Source organism: Elaeis guineensis, chromosome 14 (genome assembly GCF_000442705.2).
Source record: "Elaeis guineensis isolate ETL-2024a chromosome 14, EG11, whole genome shotgun sequence".
NCBI lineage: Eukaryota > Viridiplantae > Streptophyta > Magnoliopsida > Arecales > Arecaceae > Elaeis > Elaeis guineensis.
The window spans coordinates 49,631,468-49,650,598 of record NC_026006.2 but is presented as its reverse complement, the minus strand read 5'-3'; the positions used below and the strand labels follow the sequence as shown (position 1 = coordinate 49,650,598).

The 19,131-nt window shown below is 35.1% G+C and overlaps 1 protein-coding gene and 1 pseudogene across 1 annotated transcript; both read left to right on the top strand.

Moving 5' to 3' along the window:
* The first annotated feature begins 316 nt into the window (after nucleotides 1-316).
* LOC105057777 (uncharacterized) lies at nucleotides 317-3,106 on the top strand. Its single transcript, XM_010940471.4, has 3 exons — nucleotides 317-703; nucleotides 972-1,047; nucleotides 1,259-3,106. Exons 1-3 carry the CDS (start codon nucleotides 665-667, stop codon nucleotides 2,683-2,685), a joined length of 1,542 nt encoding a protein of 513 aa, XP_010938773.1. The 5' UTR covers nucleotides 317-664; the 3' UTR covers nucleotides 2,686-3,106.
* A 7,479-nt stretch (nucleotides 3,107-10,585) lies between these two features.
* On the top strand, nucleotides 10,586-18,683 carry LOC114914786 (elongation factor 1-alpha-like; annotated as a pseudogene).
* Nucleotides 18,684-19,131: the final 448 nt, after the last annotated feature.

Sequence of the window (19,131 nt, the reverse complement as noted above, 5' to 3'; positions counted from 1 at the left end):
TTGGTCTGTTCTGATCTCATAGATTGGTTTAAACAGGTTTACTCACAATGTTGGTCCAATCAAACAAAAATGTGCTTTGGATATTGGGTTTATCCTTCACAAAATAATCTGCTAGCTTTGTAAAAGTATAGTGATCATCATACAATTAAAAAAATAAAAAACAAGAAGAAGAAAGGGACTGACCTGCAATTTTAGAAACGTACAGGGATGGTCCTGAAAAAAGAAAAAAAAAAAAAAACCATATATGTTTTCCCTGGGTAAGGAAGAGAGAGGAAATCCAGGGAGGGAGTATTAAAACCAAATGAAGGGCAAAAAAGAGAGGCTCTGTATTTGGGACACTCCCCTTTCCTTCTCCCCAACTCCCTTGCATCACCTCACCTGACAAATGGGCAGGGCTAATGGTCATTTTTTGAAGGGTATCAACCTTCTCTAAAACCCTCCCTCTAGGTGCTCAAATACACTAAAACCCATTTCTCCACCATTATTTCTTGCACTCTTGGGATGACAAACCTCCAAAGAAAATGATCTCTTTCCTGGGTGTTGTTTAGTTTCTCCCTTGCCCTGTTTTCTTCTTCCTCTGTTCCCCTAGCTCCACAAAAGGCTGTACTGAGTTTGAAGAAGAAGGAAAAGAAATTTGGTCTTGTTCTTCTGTTTGGAGGAAGAGATGAGTAAAGAAGACGATATCAAGTTCCTCAAGATACAGGTACCTCTTTCTTTCTTTGTTTTTCTTTCTGCGCCTTTGCTTCTTCTGAACTCAAGATCTTGTAACAGTCATTTCTCTTTGCTTTGTTTCCTTTTATTCCATGCTATATTTTGAGCATTGTTCTCAAGATTTAGCATTGCCTCTGGTCTCTTTTGTTCATCAAGGTAATCAACACATTTCAACTTAATGTTCATGGTTTTGTTTGTTTATTTGTTTTTTCTTCCTCCATATTTCCTTCTTTCTTTTGGGTATCCTTCCCCAAGTGCAGACCTGTGTTCTCAAAGTGAACATACACTGTGAGGGATGTAAGAAGAAGGTGAAGAAATTGCTTCAGAAAATTGATGGTACAATTCCACTATCTATTCATCCTCCTCCACCACTAATGCTCTGTTTGGGTAGTGTTTTTAGCACTATAAGAAAAGGAGCTTCTCATGTTTCCTTTATCTACAGCTGTTTGGATTCCTACATATCTAGATCTCTGATGATATCTTTATTCTTGTCTTCCCTTTTTTTTTTTTTTTTCTTCTTTCTATTTTGTATTACTGTTGATCTCAGGAGTGTACACCACCACCATAGATGCAGAGCAAGGGAAGGTGACTGTTTCAGGCAATGTTGATCCTTCCACCCTCATAAAAAAGCTTGGAAAGGCTGGCAAGCATGCAGAGCTGTTGGCTCCAAAGGGTGGGAGCAACAGCAACAGCAACAACCAATTCCAGAAGCCACAACCTGAGCAAGGGAAAGGGCAGGCCAAGGACAATGGAAAGCCCCAGAAGGGTGGAGGTGGTGGTGGGAATGGTGGAAAAGACCACAAGGGACAGCAATCACCACCACCACCACCACCACCACCACCGCAGCAGCAGCAACGGCAACAACTACTGCAGCAACAATTGCAGCAGCTACAGCAGATGAAAGGATTCGAAGATCTAAAGCTGCCTCCATTGAAGGACCTGAAGCTTCCCTTCCCAAAGGATCAGAAATCCGTGAACTTCGCCCCTCTCCCCGAAGACTGTGGCAGCGATGGCGATGATTTCGATGACTATGATGATGAGGATCTTGATGATATGGAGGGATTTGATGCTGACTTTGATGAGGATTTTAAGAACATCAAGATTAAGCCCATGAATGCACCAACCAATGGGAATGGGATGAATGATAAGAAGGGTGGCTGCGGTGGCGGTGGGAATGCCAAGAAAGGTGGTGGTGGAGGTGGAGATGCCATGGTGCAAAACAAGGGAATGGGTGGTGGCAATGAGAAGAAGAATGGCAACGGCAGTGGTGGCGGTGGTGGGAAAAAAGGCGGCGACGGCGGAGGAAATCAGAGCCAGGGTGCCGGCAATGCTGGCGGTGGAGCTGCTGCCAAGAATGGTGGTGGTGGGAAGAATGGTGGTGGGCCTGGGCAACAGGATAACAAGAATGGAGGGAACAATAAGGCCACTTCCAATGGCAAAGGCAATGGCAATGGTAATGGTGGGAACAATAGCAACAATCCAGCCAGTGGAGGCAAGAAGGAAGGTGGTGGGGGCCATCCACTGATGAATCCCACTATGATGGGCCAAGGCTTCCCTGGCATGGGCTTGGGCCAGATGGGGAACATGCAAGCTCTCATGGGCCAGATGGGGAGCATCCCAGCTGCGATCCAGGGCCTTCCGGCCGGCGGCCCACCACCTGGATACTTCCAAGGGGGGATGGTGGTGCCACCGCCACCGCCACTGCCGCCGCAGCAGCTGGAGATGATGGCTGCTGCAAACCCATATCAGCAGCAGTACATGGCTGCCATGATGCAGCAGCAGCAGCAGCAGCAGAAAATGATGATGATGATGAATGGGCAGGATCATCCATATCAGCCAATGATGGGGTACTCTCGGCCGCCGCCGCCACCACCGCCAATTTACAACATGTACCAGCCACCACCCCAGGCCCAGGGTGAGCCATATAGCAACTTCTTCAGTGATGAGAATCCCAGTAGCTGCTCAACTATGTGAATCCAAGTTGTTTGGTGGTTTTGTGGGCTATGTTGCTCCTCCTCAATTTCCTTGCCTATCTCTTTAAAGTTCTCTGGGTGCAGGGAAGAGGCATATTAGTACTTCTGCTGCATATAGATGGAAAATGGGTAATTTAGTATTTTTCTCTTTATTTCCTTTTAATTTTTCATGAGGAAATGCTTTTTTGTCTCAAGTTGAAGTGAGGTCAAAGGCATATTTATATATCTATATAGGGTTTAATTATGATATCTTATCTTTTAGGACTTAGGGGTTGCTTGGTCCCTCTTATGCTACTGTAAAATGTGAATGGAGTAAAAAGTGAATGTCTTGTGAGGCTAGATTCTGGAGAGCTTTAAAAAGCTTTCATTGGATGTGTCACAAAAATCGAAGAATAATAATAATGGAACTGGTAGAATGTCCTATCCATTGCAGATGAATGTTTGGTGCCTTTAATTAATTATTTGCCAACTTTGGTCGTTATGAATTTATCATTCAACTGGGGATGGTTTTTTGGTGAGATAGATGTGTCTTTGGACGACTCAGAAGGTTGGTTGTGCGGTTGTTTTCACTAGGGACCATTGCAATGATGGAGGTATCACACATTTATAATTGATCTCCTTTGCCAAAACTATGTTACTTTGAGGCAATTTGTTGGCAGAAATGCACTCGCTGTAACCCAAATTATCTTGATGCATAGTTCTAAAACCTTGCAATTACGTTGTAAGATGCTTGGTGGATGTTGGTAACTTGTTTCAGAGCCCTGTGGAGATCCTCTAAAAGTGTATGGAAGTCCACTTCAACATCTAATATCTGGATTCCTCAAATGCCAGCATTAGAAAACAATAATCTTGTGCAAGGATATGTCATTGATCAATTTCCTCTTCTATATATGTTTGCAATAAGCAAGCAACTCCCCTGTCCAGAGTGAGAATCTTGGCCTAACTTTGCTGGTTTGAGATGCTACTGCATTCCATTCCCTTGAACTAACACTGTGCCTTCAATGATTTCTTTGAAAAATAAAGGAGCCTCCGATGGGCGGAGCTGAGACTTGGGATGTTCAGGCTCACATCAGTTTGGCAAACGGGTTCCGGTTGTAGGTTACCAATTGTATAATAATCTATGTGAAAGAATGGTTCTCTTTCTTTTGCTATGTCTATCATTGGATAGTGTAATATTTATTTAGAATTCTTTGTTTAGAATACTTTTCTTTTCTTTTGCTAAGTCAATCATTGGATTGTGCAATATCTGTTTAGAGATCCGGGCAGATGGGTGGAAGAAAAAGATTGAAATATTTTGAAAGCCATCCAATCCAACGGTCAATATCGTGAGAAGAGATCAATCAATCTTTCACACAAACAATACAACCGGAATCCTTGGCAAATAGGGTTCCAAAGCCTCAGCTTATAACCCTTTATGCTTCGTTCATGGGTCGCTGGAACCAAAACTGTGCGACCCTTTTTCTTGGTCCCATCCCTGCATGGTCCTGAACCATTCACGCAGGAGTATTTATGTCATTGAAACGAATCATGGCAACACATCAGATACTCCTTGCCAATGGCAATCTAGCTACACATAAGGGCATAGAGGTATTCCAAACATTAGAGGATGGAGTGCATTTGCCATCGCAATTTGATTGAGAAGAAATTATATCCTACATTGCATACATTACGTGACAATAGGTTGCATCAATCATCTCATTTTTTTTTTTATGAACCTCATTTAGGATGCGCTCATCATGGTGATTGATCCACGGCAAAAGAGACATGCTCATTGATGCAGTGCATGGCCATGTTGATGCGTATGGCATAGGACATAATTTTTCACAGAGGAGGGTTGATGAAAAGGTGATATAAAGGGTGGAGCTGTATTGTTGGTGTTAAAAGGCTCTATTGATGTGTTAATTCCACCATCTCTAAGGTTGGACTTTATGACTGATGGTATTCTCTCAAAAAAAGATAATAATTAATATTTAGTAAAAGATACTCATATGAGTCGGTCATAGCTCATAGCTAGAACTTTCATATAGGGAATAAGCAAGCTGTTACAAGTTTAAATAATTATCTCCTGGACATGTGAAAGATAAGTTCTACAAGTTGTAATTGCTAGGCTGATTAGTTCTAAGATACTTTGAAAGCTACTTTTTGGTTCATAAATTCTCGCTCCAGCTGCAATCATCTTTGAACTCTAGATAGTTATTATAATTTAAACTTGTAGCAGTTTTCCGGTTCTTATATGTTCATTAGTGGCTCATTTTATTTACTTTATTTTCTCTTTGGGAGGGTAAGTGAAGCTACTTGTTTCATGCAACTTTCAACACAGGATGGTGGAAGATTTAAGCGAGGCGTATGAGTCGGCACTGAGAATTTCCTATTCGAATCATAATCTTTTGGAAAATAAAAAAATAAGGAGCACAAGAAGTTAGGCACGTGTGAATGGATAGGGCCCTACATGTGAAAGGTATAGCGAGGAATCACCATGCATTGGGCCAAGAGCCCTTCTCCCTACAATTCTTCTCGCCCATACTTTTTCTTGGTATAACTGTTTGTTCCATGGCTTAAAGGTCACGTAAGCTCTCATCTTTCTCTTCACCAGTCTCTCTCTTTGTCCTCTTTTTCCTTTTTTTAAAGCAGAGAAATAGGGGAGGGATCGAAGAGACGTCCTAATCTAGGGAACAGTGCAGGGAGTAGAGAATGATGCCTCTCCCCCTCTCTCTCTCTCTCTCTCTCTCTCTCGTTCCTTTCTTTATTTTTTTCCATTGCTCCGTGTTCCTTTTCCCTAAGAAACTTTTGACCTAAATTTGTACCGTCCCACTTGATTAGATACATTGCCTTGGTTTGCGTTAGCTACTGTAGCATCCACCCAAATCTAATTGTTTATAAGATTTCGATGCTCTGCCATGTAAAATGCAATCTAACCAACTATACTGTTCATCACACTCAAATTAGAAAACATAATACGATCAAATTATCTGGAGATATCGTCTATGGTGACACGAAGCTAATATTCGGCTATTTATACTAGTATCCTTTATCTTTTTAAGGCAAGCTTGAATTAGATATCTTGCTATATTGGTAGCATGTTTTGAGCTTCTTAAAATAAGACCAATTATGATTCTTGCCCCAATATCCATAAATCTTAATATTCTTTTTCTTCTTTTTAGAATTCACAATTCATAAATAAATTTTTAAAATAAAATTATTATGAAATTATTTATAATAAATCAATTACTTTCATAAATTCATAGCTTATAATTGGATCTTATATATTTCACTTTTGTAGCAAAATAATTTAGAAATTATTCATGCATAGGTATCTATGAGATCGTGTTTGAAAAATATGAATAAATTCACAATCATATGCTTGACCATAAATTTTTTAAAAAATACTGAATCAATAATATCAATATAATTTAAATTTTATATTTTTAATTTTTATTAAAATTTATCAATAATTTGAAAATCAGTAAGGTCTGTACCAGGATCACTTACTTCAGTTCACCCATCAAAATATTATTTGAGTTTTTTGCTCTTTGGGTTTTCATATATTCTTTTTGTTTTAGTCCCGGCATCTTTATCAGTTTAAATCAATGTATTCATTCAGAAATATCATAATTGATCTGTGATCAGCCCCAATCTATGATCAGTCTCAAATAAATTATTGCTGTATTATCTTCTAGTCTATATAGACTATCGGTTGAATTGATTTTAATATCATTTATAAAAACTCGAGATCTCAAAAAAATTAATCACAAGATATTACTTGAATTTTTTGATCTTTTATAAATATTTAATTTTTTAAATAAATAATCAATATAAAATTAAATATATCTATATAAATTCTTATACTATTATCCCATTCAGAAAAATGCTTGAGTGATGAGTCCCCCAATATCTATTAATAGAAGAGGTGAACATCAGACCTGATGGATAACCATGATATTACCAGCTTGAGATCATCTTTCGGATCTTTTTTTGTAGATAAATATAATGAGAAAGTTGATCAACTTTTTTATCGACCATCTAATTCATATTATTATTGTTTCTCAAGAAGGATAAGTTATTTTTTATGGATAGTATTGATATAGAAAATGAGAAAAAAATTTATCCACCTAAGAGATGGCTAAATAATTTTTCCATCAATCAGTAAAATATTATTATTTAATTTTATTTTTAAAATATTTAATTATTATTTTTAATACCTCCATCATTCAATGTCCAATAACTTAGCCATCTATTTTTTTAAAAATTAAAAAATATAAATAATATTATGAGAAATATAAATAAATTTTAGTAAAGTATTTAGAAAAATAGTAATATAAAAGAATGATTAGTAACAGATTTTAAAAATCACTTTTAATATATAAAAATATATAAATAAATTATTTTTCTTTTTAAATATTATTTTAAAAATATTTATATAAAAAAATAGATTTTTTAATAAAATTTTTAATTACAAAAGAACGGTCTGAATCGGATCACTTTGTTAGCTCGTGAGGTAAAAACAGTATATACAAAGTCCTCCCACACCGTCCTCAATTCAGTCTGGAGAACAGCCGTATCAAAGCGTGAAACTTTATCCGTTGTCATCAGCGATCTCGTATCACAGATCCGACTCCTCCACACAGCCCTATGTCCTTCACACACTCTCAAAAAAAAAAAAAAAAAAAAAAAACTTTTGACCCAATTCGTACTGTCACAATTGATTAGCTGCACTGCCTTTCTTTATGCTAGCTACTATAGCCATCTATCCGTATCTAATTGTTTATAAGACTTTAAGAGACCTACACCATCATGGGTGGTACGTGGCCTCAAACTACTACAGCACATTTTAACCATTTGTTACTTAGTTCAATGGAGACTACAGTATTCTCCTCTTGGTTTTGTTAAATCAAATATAAAACTATAAATATATATATATATGCTATGAACCATAAAAACTATAGCTAAGAAACAAAACTTTATCGAAAAACTTGCAAACAAGTCCCGCACGTACGAGGCATGGGGAATATTGCATGTACGCTATGAGGGATCATTATATATTTTTATAAAAGTTTTTATTGTATATTCTGTGCTATAACCAAGAAAAGTGGATCGTTGGATCTGAGCTGTCCAATCAATCAATGGTTTTCCCAATAAAATGGATGGGTTGGATTGGTGGACTTGGAGCTGACACTACTGCTAACCAGCAGGATAGATGCCTTTCCATCACATCCAATACAAACCACTCTCTTCTACCTTCTCCATAAGATGTCTAATCGAATCCATTCATACTTGGAATCTTATCACTTCATCAGTGCAATGCGGTGACATCTATTTGAGCATTTTCTTTCCTTTTCTCTGAGCTTTATAAGGTCACACAGTTTTATGACTGCTAGCTTTTAAAGGGGCTTGGCCTTTCCAAATTTATTACTATTATTTCTTTCTCTGTTTGCTTGGGATTGTGGGCTCGGTGCTGGTGCTAGTACTATAGTACTCTAATTAATATGTTGCCATGGTACTGGGTTGATGCGCTTCTTTTAGACTACTTTCTTATCTGCATCTATGACCATACTGTATCCTACAAAGGGATGGATTTCCCGAGATCTTAACGTACACTTTGACTCCCCTATGAGGAAAGGGCAAAAAAAAAAAAACATTAATAATCTCTCCCTGCTCACCGCCATGTCCAAGTATCATAGTTGATTGTTATGTGCTCAATCTAATTAATTTTTTTATAAAATCTAGTTATAGTTTTTAATTAATTTCTGGATTATAGTTTAATCGTGAAAGTTGGATACTCCTTTTTTTTTTTTTTTTTCAGAAAGCAAAAACTGATGTCGAAGTGGCATCATTTTCAGAAATAGAAAATAAAAAAAATTATTTTTATTTTATTTTTTAAATTTTAAAAATGATAAATATATTTAATTAAATTAATTATTTTAAAAATATAAATATGATGATCGTGATTAAGAAGAATAGTAGTGGAATATAGTGAAAATTGCTGTGACAGTGATAACAACGATGAGGTGACATGGATCATAATGATACTCCTAGCAACAGTAGTAGAAATAATGATTGCAGTATAGACAAATGAGTGGAATAATAACGATAAAAATAAATTATATCTCTAACTTTTAAACTATATCAAATTTTTAAAAATAATTTTTAAACTATAAAATTATAATTTTTGTCCTCTCATCTTTTAGGATTGTCTTAATATTATTTTTTGACTGATTTTCAATGACTTTCTCTCATCAATTTAGTTGTTTCTCGCTGAATCGATGTTTATGTGGTCATTTTTTTGAAAAAGTAGCACTGATGTGTTTACGTGATAAAATACGAATCGCAAAGCAACGACAAAAAAAATAAAGAAGACCCAAGAGTGTTCTCCTTCCTTCCGACCGACCCTTCCGATACACCCCCACCGTACCCCTGCTCGTCCCGTTGTACCCCCTGCCCATCACATCGTACCCTCTTCGATCGCACCCCCACCTGCCCCGGTATCGGTGGGTTGTGTGCTGGTGCCCCCGTCCCGCCCCCATATGCCCTGCACTTCCACTCCTCGGTGCACCCCATCCCACCCGCCATCACCGTTGGCGAGTTCTGCGCCCCCCTCCACCGGTTCAATAGGATGGGAGGCTTGGAGCGATGGAACAGGGAAGCTTAGATGACGTTGGAGGAACAGGAAAGCTTTTTTTTTTCCTTTTTTTTCATTTCTTTTGCGGTTTCAGGATGTTGGCGACGGCAGGAAGGGGGCTCGGCATGAGGCAAAGAAGGAGAAGGGGGGCAGTGGAGAGGGCGAGGGGCAGCCGATCTGGAGGTGGTGTGGAGCTGGGGGTGGGGAGGGGGTGGGGAGGGGGTGGCGGCTACGATGGAGAGGGACGGCAGGGGGAGACGGGCATCGAGGGTGGGGGCTATGACGGAGAGGGACGACAGGGAGGCTGAAGATGGGCACCAGTGGTTGAGGGGCAGAGGCGACGGGATTAACCCAAGGGGGGTGTGGGGCTGCAGCGGAGAGGGGTGGCAAGGGGGGCATGGGGCAGTATGAGCACAGAGTGGGGGGTGGTCGGGGGGCTGCAACAGAGAAGGGCGACGGTGTGGTCACGGGAGGGAAGGGTGGTCGTGAGGGAGAGAAAAAGAAAGAGAGGTTTTTTATTTTTTTATTCTAGATCAGCGCTGGTGACTGCCATATAAGCATCGATGAATGTCACATAGGATTTTCGATGTGAGAAAGGCATCGAAAATGGAAGAAAGGCAACATTAAAATGGTTCAGAAAGTTCAGAGATCAAAAGTTATGATTTTATAGTTTAAGAATCATTTAAAAAAAATCCAATATAGTTTAAGGACTAGAGACATAATTTACCTTAATGATAATGATACAGTGCTGGTGATGATAGAGATAACTATGGAGTTGATGGTAGTAGCGATGGTAGTGATAGAAACAATAACAATGATAGTATAGATGGTGTTAGTAATAGTGGTAAAAGATATAATTTTTATTTTTAAAAATAATTTTTTTTTATTTTTATATTTTTAAGAAATAATAAATATAATTTTTGAAAATAAAAATAAAAAATAATAATATCAAACATGCTTTTACCCCGATTTCTTTGAATTTATTTTTTGAAATAAAAAATGATGCCAAATAAGCTTGATTTTTTAGGAATAAAAATTAATTTTTTTGTTATTTATAGATTTTAAAATATAAATATATTTGATATCATTATTTATTTTTTTAAAAATATAAATATTATGATAGTAACTAAGAGTGATAATGGTAACAGAGATATTAAAAGCAATAATGGTGTGAGAAAGATCACGATGGCACTCGTAACGTAGTAGATATGATAAGAATGACCATGGTAGCAGTTCTGATAGTGTTGGTGAATGGCAAAGATAGTGGTTGAGATGGTAACTGACGATGAGTCAAAGAAATAATAATTATGATGTTTGTGATGATGACTGTAATAGAGATGATGATGATGATGATGGTGGTGGAAGAGATGATGTTTGTAATGATAGCAATGATGGGAATGATGGAGATGGTGTATGGTAAAAAAATATAAAATTTTTATTTTTAAAAATAATGAAGATAAAATTTTTTCATTTTTATATTTTAAAAATAATAGAAATAAATTTTAAAAAAAGAGAATAAAAATAATAGTACAAAACAAGCATAGTTTTTATTATATTTTTAAAAGAAAAGATGCGTCAAATATTATTAGTTAATTGACTAGAGTGCTTTTCTGTAAAAGATGACTGAAATACTGTCATGTAATTTTAATTACCTAGTGCAACTCATGTAATTTTAATTTTATGCTCTCAGGCCTGTGATTGCCGGTGGATTGAAGTTTAGAGAAGTTTAGAATGGAAAGTTAATGTTTTTTGGACTAAGCTCTTGGAAATAGATTATCAAAGGAAGGAAGTTCTTAAGACTCCAAAGGGTTCCTAACCCTCTCCATGATCCTGATATCATGATATGCCAAAGATTTAAGTTGCAATGGAAGTGTTGCATGGTTAGAATTGGATTGTTTGTGCTACTCTATTCCCTAGCGTCAAGTAGCAAAAGCAATCTATTCCTCATCTATGTGAGAATAATCAGAATGTAAAGACAATACAAGAATAAGTGAATAACATCAAAATAACAAAAAGATAAAGATTTTCATGTAAAAAAAAAAGGATTTATTTTATTTTAATTTAATCTAAGGGCCATTGCATGGTCCAATAATAAAAGGGTTGGCCTAGAAAGTGTAATGGGGAATGTTCAAAAAAAAGCCAAAAGCGGCATTAACATAACCGGATATTATGATATCAGGATTCTGGACTGCTGGTACCATAATTTTTTTTTTATTTTGTTTTTGAGGAGCAATTGCTCGACGATAGAAAACTCGAGATGACTTGCTTTCAGTACCCACTTTCTCCCAGATATAAAAGAGGATACGAAAACAACAAAATACTAAACTTTTTGACATACAATAGAGATCTGCTCAAAATAGAAAGGTGGAACTAATTCAAATGCTTGTAAGTTCTCCTAGGAACACTGACTTATGATGTTAAAAATCATGTAAATCTATTAAGACACTTTATTTTATCTTTTTCTATAAATAGTCATCCAAAATGATAGGCTGCAGGGAATCACCTTCTTTACAAGGGAGTTTACTTCCCACAGGGAGGTAGGATATCCCAAACTTCCCCTACTCTATAGGAATATTTTAAAAATATGATCAAGGCAGCAATAATTTTGCACTCATTGCATGGACTGTATATTTGATTCCTATATCCTACTGTGGTCAAGAAACTCCACGGTTAAACACCACAACACCATCTATACTAGCCTAATGATATCTTTCCAAATTCATTCAATAAAAAATTTTTATAAAAAAAATTAAGATCGAGATGATATTATATAAAGGGTTATGTGATTATAATCATTATATAAAAATCAATTGAAAATGATAATGCTATCCTAGGATTAAAAAAATATTTTATGTTAAAGGGTATGTTTATAAATTTGGCCATATTTGTATATAAATTTACCACCAACCAAATGTAGTAATTTTTTTTCAGTATCTTTTTTCAAAATAATTTTTTCATCGATCAAACATAATAAAAATTATTTCCTTCCACAATCATTTTTTTAAATAAATAATTTTTAAAAATTATTAAATTATCTCATAATTTAACATATGCCAACCAAATGGACCTTAGAGGTCATATTCTTGTCCTTCATAGCATAAATTGGTGTTTTTCTATAATCGGAGGGCAATGATAATAGAGAAATCTCATAAATCAATATTGTTGAATGTAAGAATATTATATTCTTGTTTGATTTTTGGTAGTGGGTCGCTCAGTATGATATGCCCTTGGCATGTTCTTAGGGAGGCTAGCACTCCAAATTTTTGACTAGCTATTAGAAATGTTGTATCCAAGTATTGGATAGTGGCCTCTGATGATGCTTAAAAAAAATATTTTTCTTTGAGTGATCTTTTCTATTTGAGCACGAATTTTGCTGAACTAGTTAAAATTTCTCTTATTCTCTAATATGACTCATGTTGATCAGCAGCTTTGAACCTGATTGCAGCCGATAAGTGGTTGAAATTCTATTAGGAAACCCCTGTGCCATCTCATTAAGTAACTCGCTGTGGTTTTTGGTTCATATCTAATACATCGATTTGTTTTATCATCCTTCTTTACCATTTTGCTGGCATATGGACTTATAACTGGTGTTATTTGTGCATGTGGTCTTGAGAGTCACTTTATCTCCATTTTGCATGGGGTAGAATTAAATGACATCTATAACTTTGAAAAAGTGTAGTGTTTAATATTGTTTGGAACTATTGAATACAAATTAGAGGATGATGATTGTTGCACTGCATTCCTTAGAGATGTCCTTGAATTATCCAAACACAAGCATTAGAATCAATTATTCATTATGATTCCCTAAAATGGAAAAAATCATTCCATCTCCAGCCAACATGGCCTGAAAGAATGATGTTTGTGGCACTTCATTTCTTAGAGATTTCCTAGATCTTTCCAAACACAAGAATCAGAATAAATTATTTGTGATGATTCCCCATTATGGAAAAATCAATATTCCTGATCACCAACCAACATGGACTTAAAGTAATGTCCACAACAGTACAGGACCTACAAATATTCTCTCCAATAGTCATGAAATTAGAAGACTATTACTATTTAGTTTTACGCGTTATATTTTTTGAGAGAAATGGTGGGAGGCCAACCTAAACTTTAATTACCTAATTAGTGCATATTTTATGATGCATTACTTAAAAAATGAACCCAGAACTTTTAGTTACTAAACGAAACAACACGGCCATCACTGAGAAATATTATTTTTGCAGTACAGTACGTATTGTTGCAGTCTATCTCCGACGGGATAGTCAGCCGAGAGCCGAATCACTACACCTGAGCATCGAATAGCCAGAAGTTAGAAGAGAATATCTACTTGCCAGAAAAAGAACACAATCGAGAGGGCTGAAGACGAGAGCAGAAGCTCACGATCTATACTTGAACGATCAAGGACAACATATTTAACTAAATCGATCTGATTCAACATGCCGCCTACAATGAGATATAATATTTGACATATGGCTGACTACTTACTCAACGTCCTATCGACTATCGAAATTGATGATTGGATGGCACCATTCGACAGACACCAGCCGAGCAGCTGAATACCAATCGTTGCCATCACACTATTTCCTTGGATCTCAGAAGCTATATCTTGAGTGATAGACTGCATCGTAATAAAAAATTATAAAATTATTAATTATGCCGTATGCACGATAAAATCCACCATCCACCCTTTTATTTTTGATCTTGCTCCTTATGTAAATAGAGGTAAGAAATGGCCTCCGGCACATACCTATAGTCACACTCTAATACACATGCATATTATATATATAAATGCACAAGACTATCATTTTTGCACAATTATCATAACCGCTGGTATATATATATACTTCCATTGTTGCAAATGTACATTTATTGGTGCATCATGATGGGGATCGTGCTGGTGTGCACTGATACCAGCTCTACCATACGCACACTAACATTGTATACCATGCACTAGTTATATCGTTTTGATTTATGATTTTTAAATAACTTGAAAATAACTAAATAGTTAACAAATTGAAAAAATTATAAATATTAACCCAAAAAATAATATTTTTTAAATGTCTATAATCTTAGTCTAGAAAATTCATGATGAATTGGACAAACAAAGATTGTTTTTTTTTTAGAAAAAAATTATAGTGAGAGAGCAAAAATTCTCAAAGGACTTGGTTGGACCGATCATTGACAAGCTAACCCTAACGCAGTTTAACTCATTTAAGTAGTTAGACAAAAATGAAATTTTTTGTACATCATGCATGGTACAAAAAAACTGCACACCATGTGCGGTTGTTCACCCTTGCATGGGGCTGGTAAATTTTTTTTTTTTTTTTCACCAACATCTTCGAGCCCACGTGTGAGTGAATCATCACACGTGGGGCACGATTTTCTGCACCAGTGATTTGACTAAAATTCTAACCGGAGTGGGCTATGCCCTGTTTGATTTAATTAAAATTTTATTATCTTATCGATTCTATGGTAATCTAATTAAATAAAAGCTAAGAATCATTATTGAACATGATTATCGAAACTTCATGCATCAAGAACTTTCTTCCTTGCATGGTATAATTATTTTTTCTTTGTTAAAAAGAGTTCATCCATGGGAAAGGCGGACTTACTCAATGCAAACTACCCAAGTGTTGATACCGGGGAATGCCATTCAAAATTTGAACGTAGAATCTTCTCAAAGCTGGGGAGGGTTGTGATGTCCAAAGCATCACCGAACTCATCTGATGACTTACATAGTGCAATTAATGTCTTTAATGTATAAACAATTAATGTGAAACAAATGCAAATTGGCTAATAAACTCATCTTTGATACATGGCATCATCATCTAAACACCACTACACATCACAAGTATGAGTTGAGTTAAACAATTAATGTGAAACAAATGCAAATTGGCTAATAAACTCATCTTTGATACATGGCATCATCATCTAAACACCACTACACATCACAAGTATGAGTTGAGTTAAAGATTTGCATAGTTTTGGAAATGCACATAATTAGACATGTCTTAGCATGATCATATTAGGGGAGTTGACATCATATAGTAGAAGAGATGTATATATATGTAACAAATCCTCTCTAATAATAATTCGTTAGATTTTATATGAACTCTAAGGGATATTGCCATAGAAATCCGAAACTAGCGTATAACCTGCAAGATGTATAAGGTGTGGGTTTTCCTTCTTTTTTGGGCTGCTCTCTAAATGCAATATAAAATATATATAATAGAATAGATAGCATATATAGAATAGAATATAATAAATAAGAGCCAAATAATTTTTTTAAATAATTTATTGATATTGATGTTGTGATATAATCTCACTATACAAAATTCTAATAGTATATGCATATCTTTCAATATAGTATAATGATATACTATTATAAAGAAACAGGATCATGATCTTTGCATATAATAAGAAATAGAAAAATATTGTATCCAGAGGATATCTAATGCAATATAGTAGGATCATTAGTGGTTGTACTTTCATTTTAATTAAAATCATGATTATAAAAATGCAATATCATAAAATCTATATCATAATACAGACATGATTATGATAATTTAATATGATATTTTGTTTCATATTAGTAAATACATTTGTATTAATATATTAACATCAATATTATTAATATTGTTGCATACTAAGTTGCAATCTTGTCCCATGTTATTTATAATAGTTTTTTGATATTAATATTATGATATGCTATCGCTAAACAAAATTTTAATTTTATATATATATATATATATATATATATATATATATATATATATATATATATATATATATATATATATATATATATATATATATATATATATATATATATATATATATATATATATATAGACACACACACTGATATAGTAAAATAATATACTATTATAAATGAGATTATAGTCCCACTTATTTGTAATAAGAAATAAAAAAGTATTACATGTAGGGGATACTTAAATGCAATAAGATAATTAATGATTGTACTTTCATTTTTAAATAAATAGATCATGATTTTTAAGACACAATGCAAATTGATTAAACAGTAGTGTAATCTAATGCCCTACATAGGATATGGATGGGGTACAATACAAAATAAATTTTTTTTTTCATTAATATGAGCATGCATCAATCCAATACAATTACTAATGATATTATTAATTTTTGTTATGTGAAAAAACTTTGAGATGATTTTTTCAAAAGAGGTGAGGGTTTTTTGGGAGAGGAGCCAAATTTATTATTTTGATCTTTATTTAGTTTTCAATAAATTTATTTTTTCTGTTAATTTTTTCTTTCATTATTATTTTCTTCTCATAATTCTCTATAAATATATAGTTTTTTTGTTTGGTGTTTGTTCTAGATCCTAGGTTGGTACGATCAATCTATAATAGGTAGCATGTCATTCTACATAGTATCAAAGTTATATATTTTGACATTGATGGTTTGTGTGTTTATGCCTCTATATACTATAAAAAATATAAGTAGATTAGCGAGTAGTCAAACAGCATACATCTTTTATCAGATTTTTGAAGTGCAATTTTTAAAGCAGTGACTTGGTTGTTAGTTATTTTGAAGGTAATTATTCGGTGTGGTTATAGAACTTCTAGTAATTCATTGTGCGTGTGGGCAAATGTGTGAATTCTATTATGATTCAATATTTAGATCATGATGGCCGATTTTATCGAGATCGATATAGCTTATTTTGCTTCTATAACTTATTTTTTTAAGTGGAACACCACTAATTATCTAAAGTGGAAGCATATGATCAAAATATATCTTCTAGAACATGATTTATGGGATATCTTAAAAAAATCAATAACAAATATTTAAAAAAAAAAATTATTCGGCAGAATCATTCTACCCAGACATAGGCAAATCTGAAAAAAACCCATACATTAGCCATTTCTGTTTGCTTATTAAATGCTAATTAATCACCATGGCCAACTGTTCCCATTAAATACTAACTATAGGACCCACATGGGTTAGGGGTGGGCCCTTCATGGTGGCCCAAAGAGCATTGATGGTGGCCGAAAGTGCTCATTATAAGAGCCCCACCCCAACCAAGGTGGGCCACCATCAGCACTTTTCATTTATTACTAAATCATGGTTAGCTATGATTAGCCTTTAACGGAGAACTAGGAATGGTTAAAGTGTTGCTTTTTTTTTTGTTTGTTCCTCTGCTAAATCATGATTAGCCATAGTTAGCATTAAATGAGGAACAATTAGCTATGGTGATTATCATTTAATGGGAATCAAAATGGCTGATTTGTGGACCTTTTATTATAGGTTTGCCTATATCTTATATGGTAAAATGATTCTGTCTAATAATTTCTCCTTAACAAAGATGTTGAAAGAAGAAAATGAGGTGTGAAATATAAAAAATTAATATGAATTATTCAAGTTTTAATAGAGAATATTATCTCCATAGAAGATGTAAAGAAGTCAAAAGAAAATATAAGATATTCTTGCAATCATTTACTCAAGTTCTAGTAAGTAAGCCCAAAGAATGGATTTTGGTTCCAGATTTTCCTAAAAATTTAAAATAAAAGTAAAATTGGTTAAAAAAAAAAGATTTGAATTAGAAGGAGCTTGATGGGTTAAATGTTGGGTTTACCTCTGAAGTAGAAGACCAACAAAAAATACAATCTTGCAGTCTTCTGAGGCTTCCTATAATAATAGACGATTTGGGTGCAGAAGGAAGTATGCCTTTCAATTCCTTTTATGCTAAGGTTTCTCAATCAGAAAGTTCTGTAGAATTTGCAACAGAGGTCAGTTACGATTCTGAGAAGGTTTCCTCCGTTCCATCTCTGGTTTTGTAGGTGAGGTCCACCAACCTTGATTGGTGCAAGGGCCAAACCCTTCTTGAGGCTCCTGACATGACAAAGGAGCTCATGAGGTCCTCAATCGAGCTTTCATCTCCCACTTCAGGATGTCTACAAGATCGGTGGCATTGGTACCATCCTTGGTGGATGTGTTCAGATTGGTATCCTCAAGCTTGGCATGGTTGTCACCTTTGGGCCAAGTGGGCTGACTACTGAAGTTAAATATGATATGATGCACCATGAAGCCTTGCAAGAGGCAGTCCCTCATGATAATGTAAGAATGTTGTTGTCAAAGATCTAAAGCATGGTTCTTACCAAAAAAAAAAAAAAAGATCTCAAGCATGGTTACGTTGCCACAAACTCAAAGGATGATCCTACAAAGGAGGCTACCAACTTCGTTTCTTAAGTTATTATCATGAATCACCCTGCTCAGATTGGCAATGGATACGATCCTATTCTTGATTGTTGCATCTCTTACATCGCCATTTTTTTTTTTCCGATTTAATCACATCACCATTAAGTACTTTGCTAAGATATATCCTTGCTGAATTTTACAAGTGATCTGATATAAGGAACTTAAAAACTAGCTCAATTAGGATCTTGTATGGTGTATGCGCACTGCATCGTAAAGTATGTTGTAGTTGTAGATGGCAGTTATCAGGCGATGGACAGCCATCAAATAAGGAGTCCATGGGTGTGGACCACATCATATGCAGTATGTGTTGTTTCATGGCCATCCATCTTCTGATGGTCTGACGAGCATGCATCAAGTCCATGGCTATGGAGAGCTTCTTAGAGTAGCTACCTCTTTATCGATTTGCTACAAGGGACATGTTCCGGACGGTGGCAGTGGTTATCCAAGAAAAAGGATCCTCTAAGCTCCACATCTAGAATGCTAAAATATGTGGAGTTGAAAGAGAGCATCAATAGCTTCCAGAGTCTTTTGGATAGAAAGTATATTGACCGCTTTAAGCAATACCTTGCTGACAAGACTATCTTCCATCTCAAC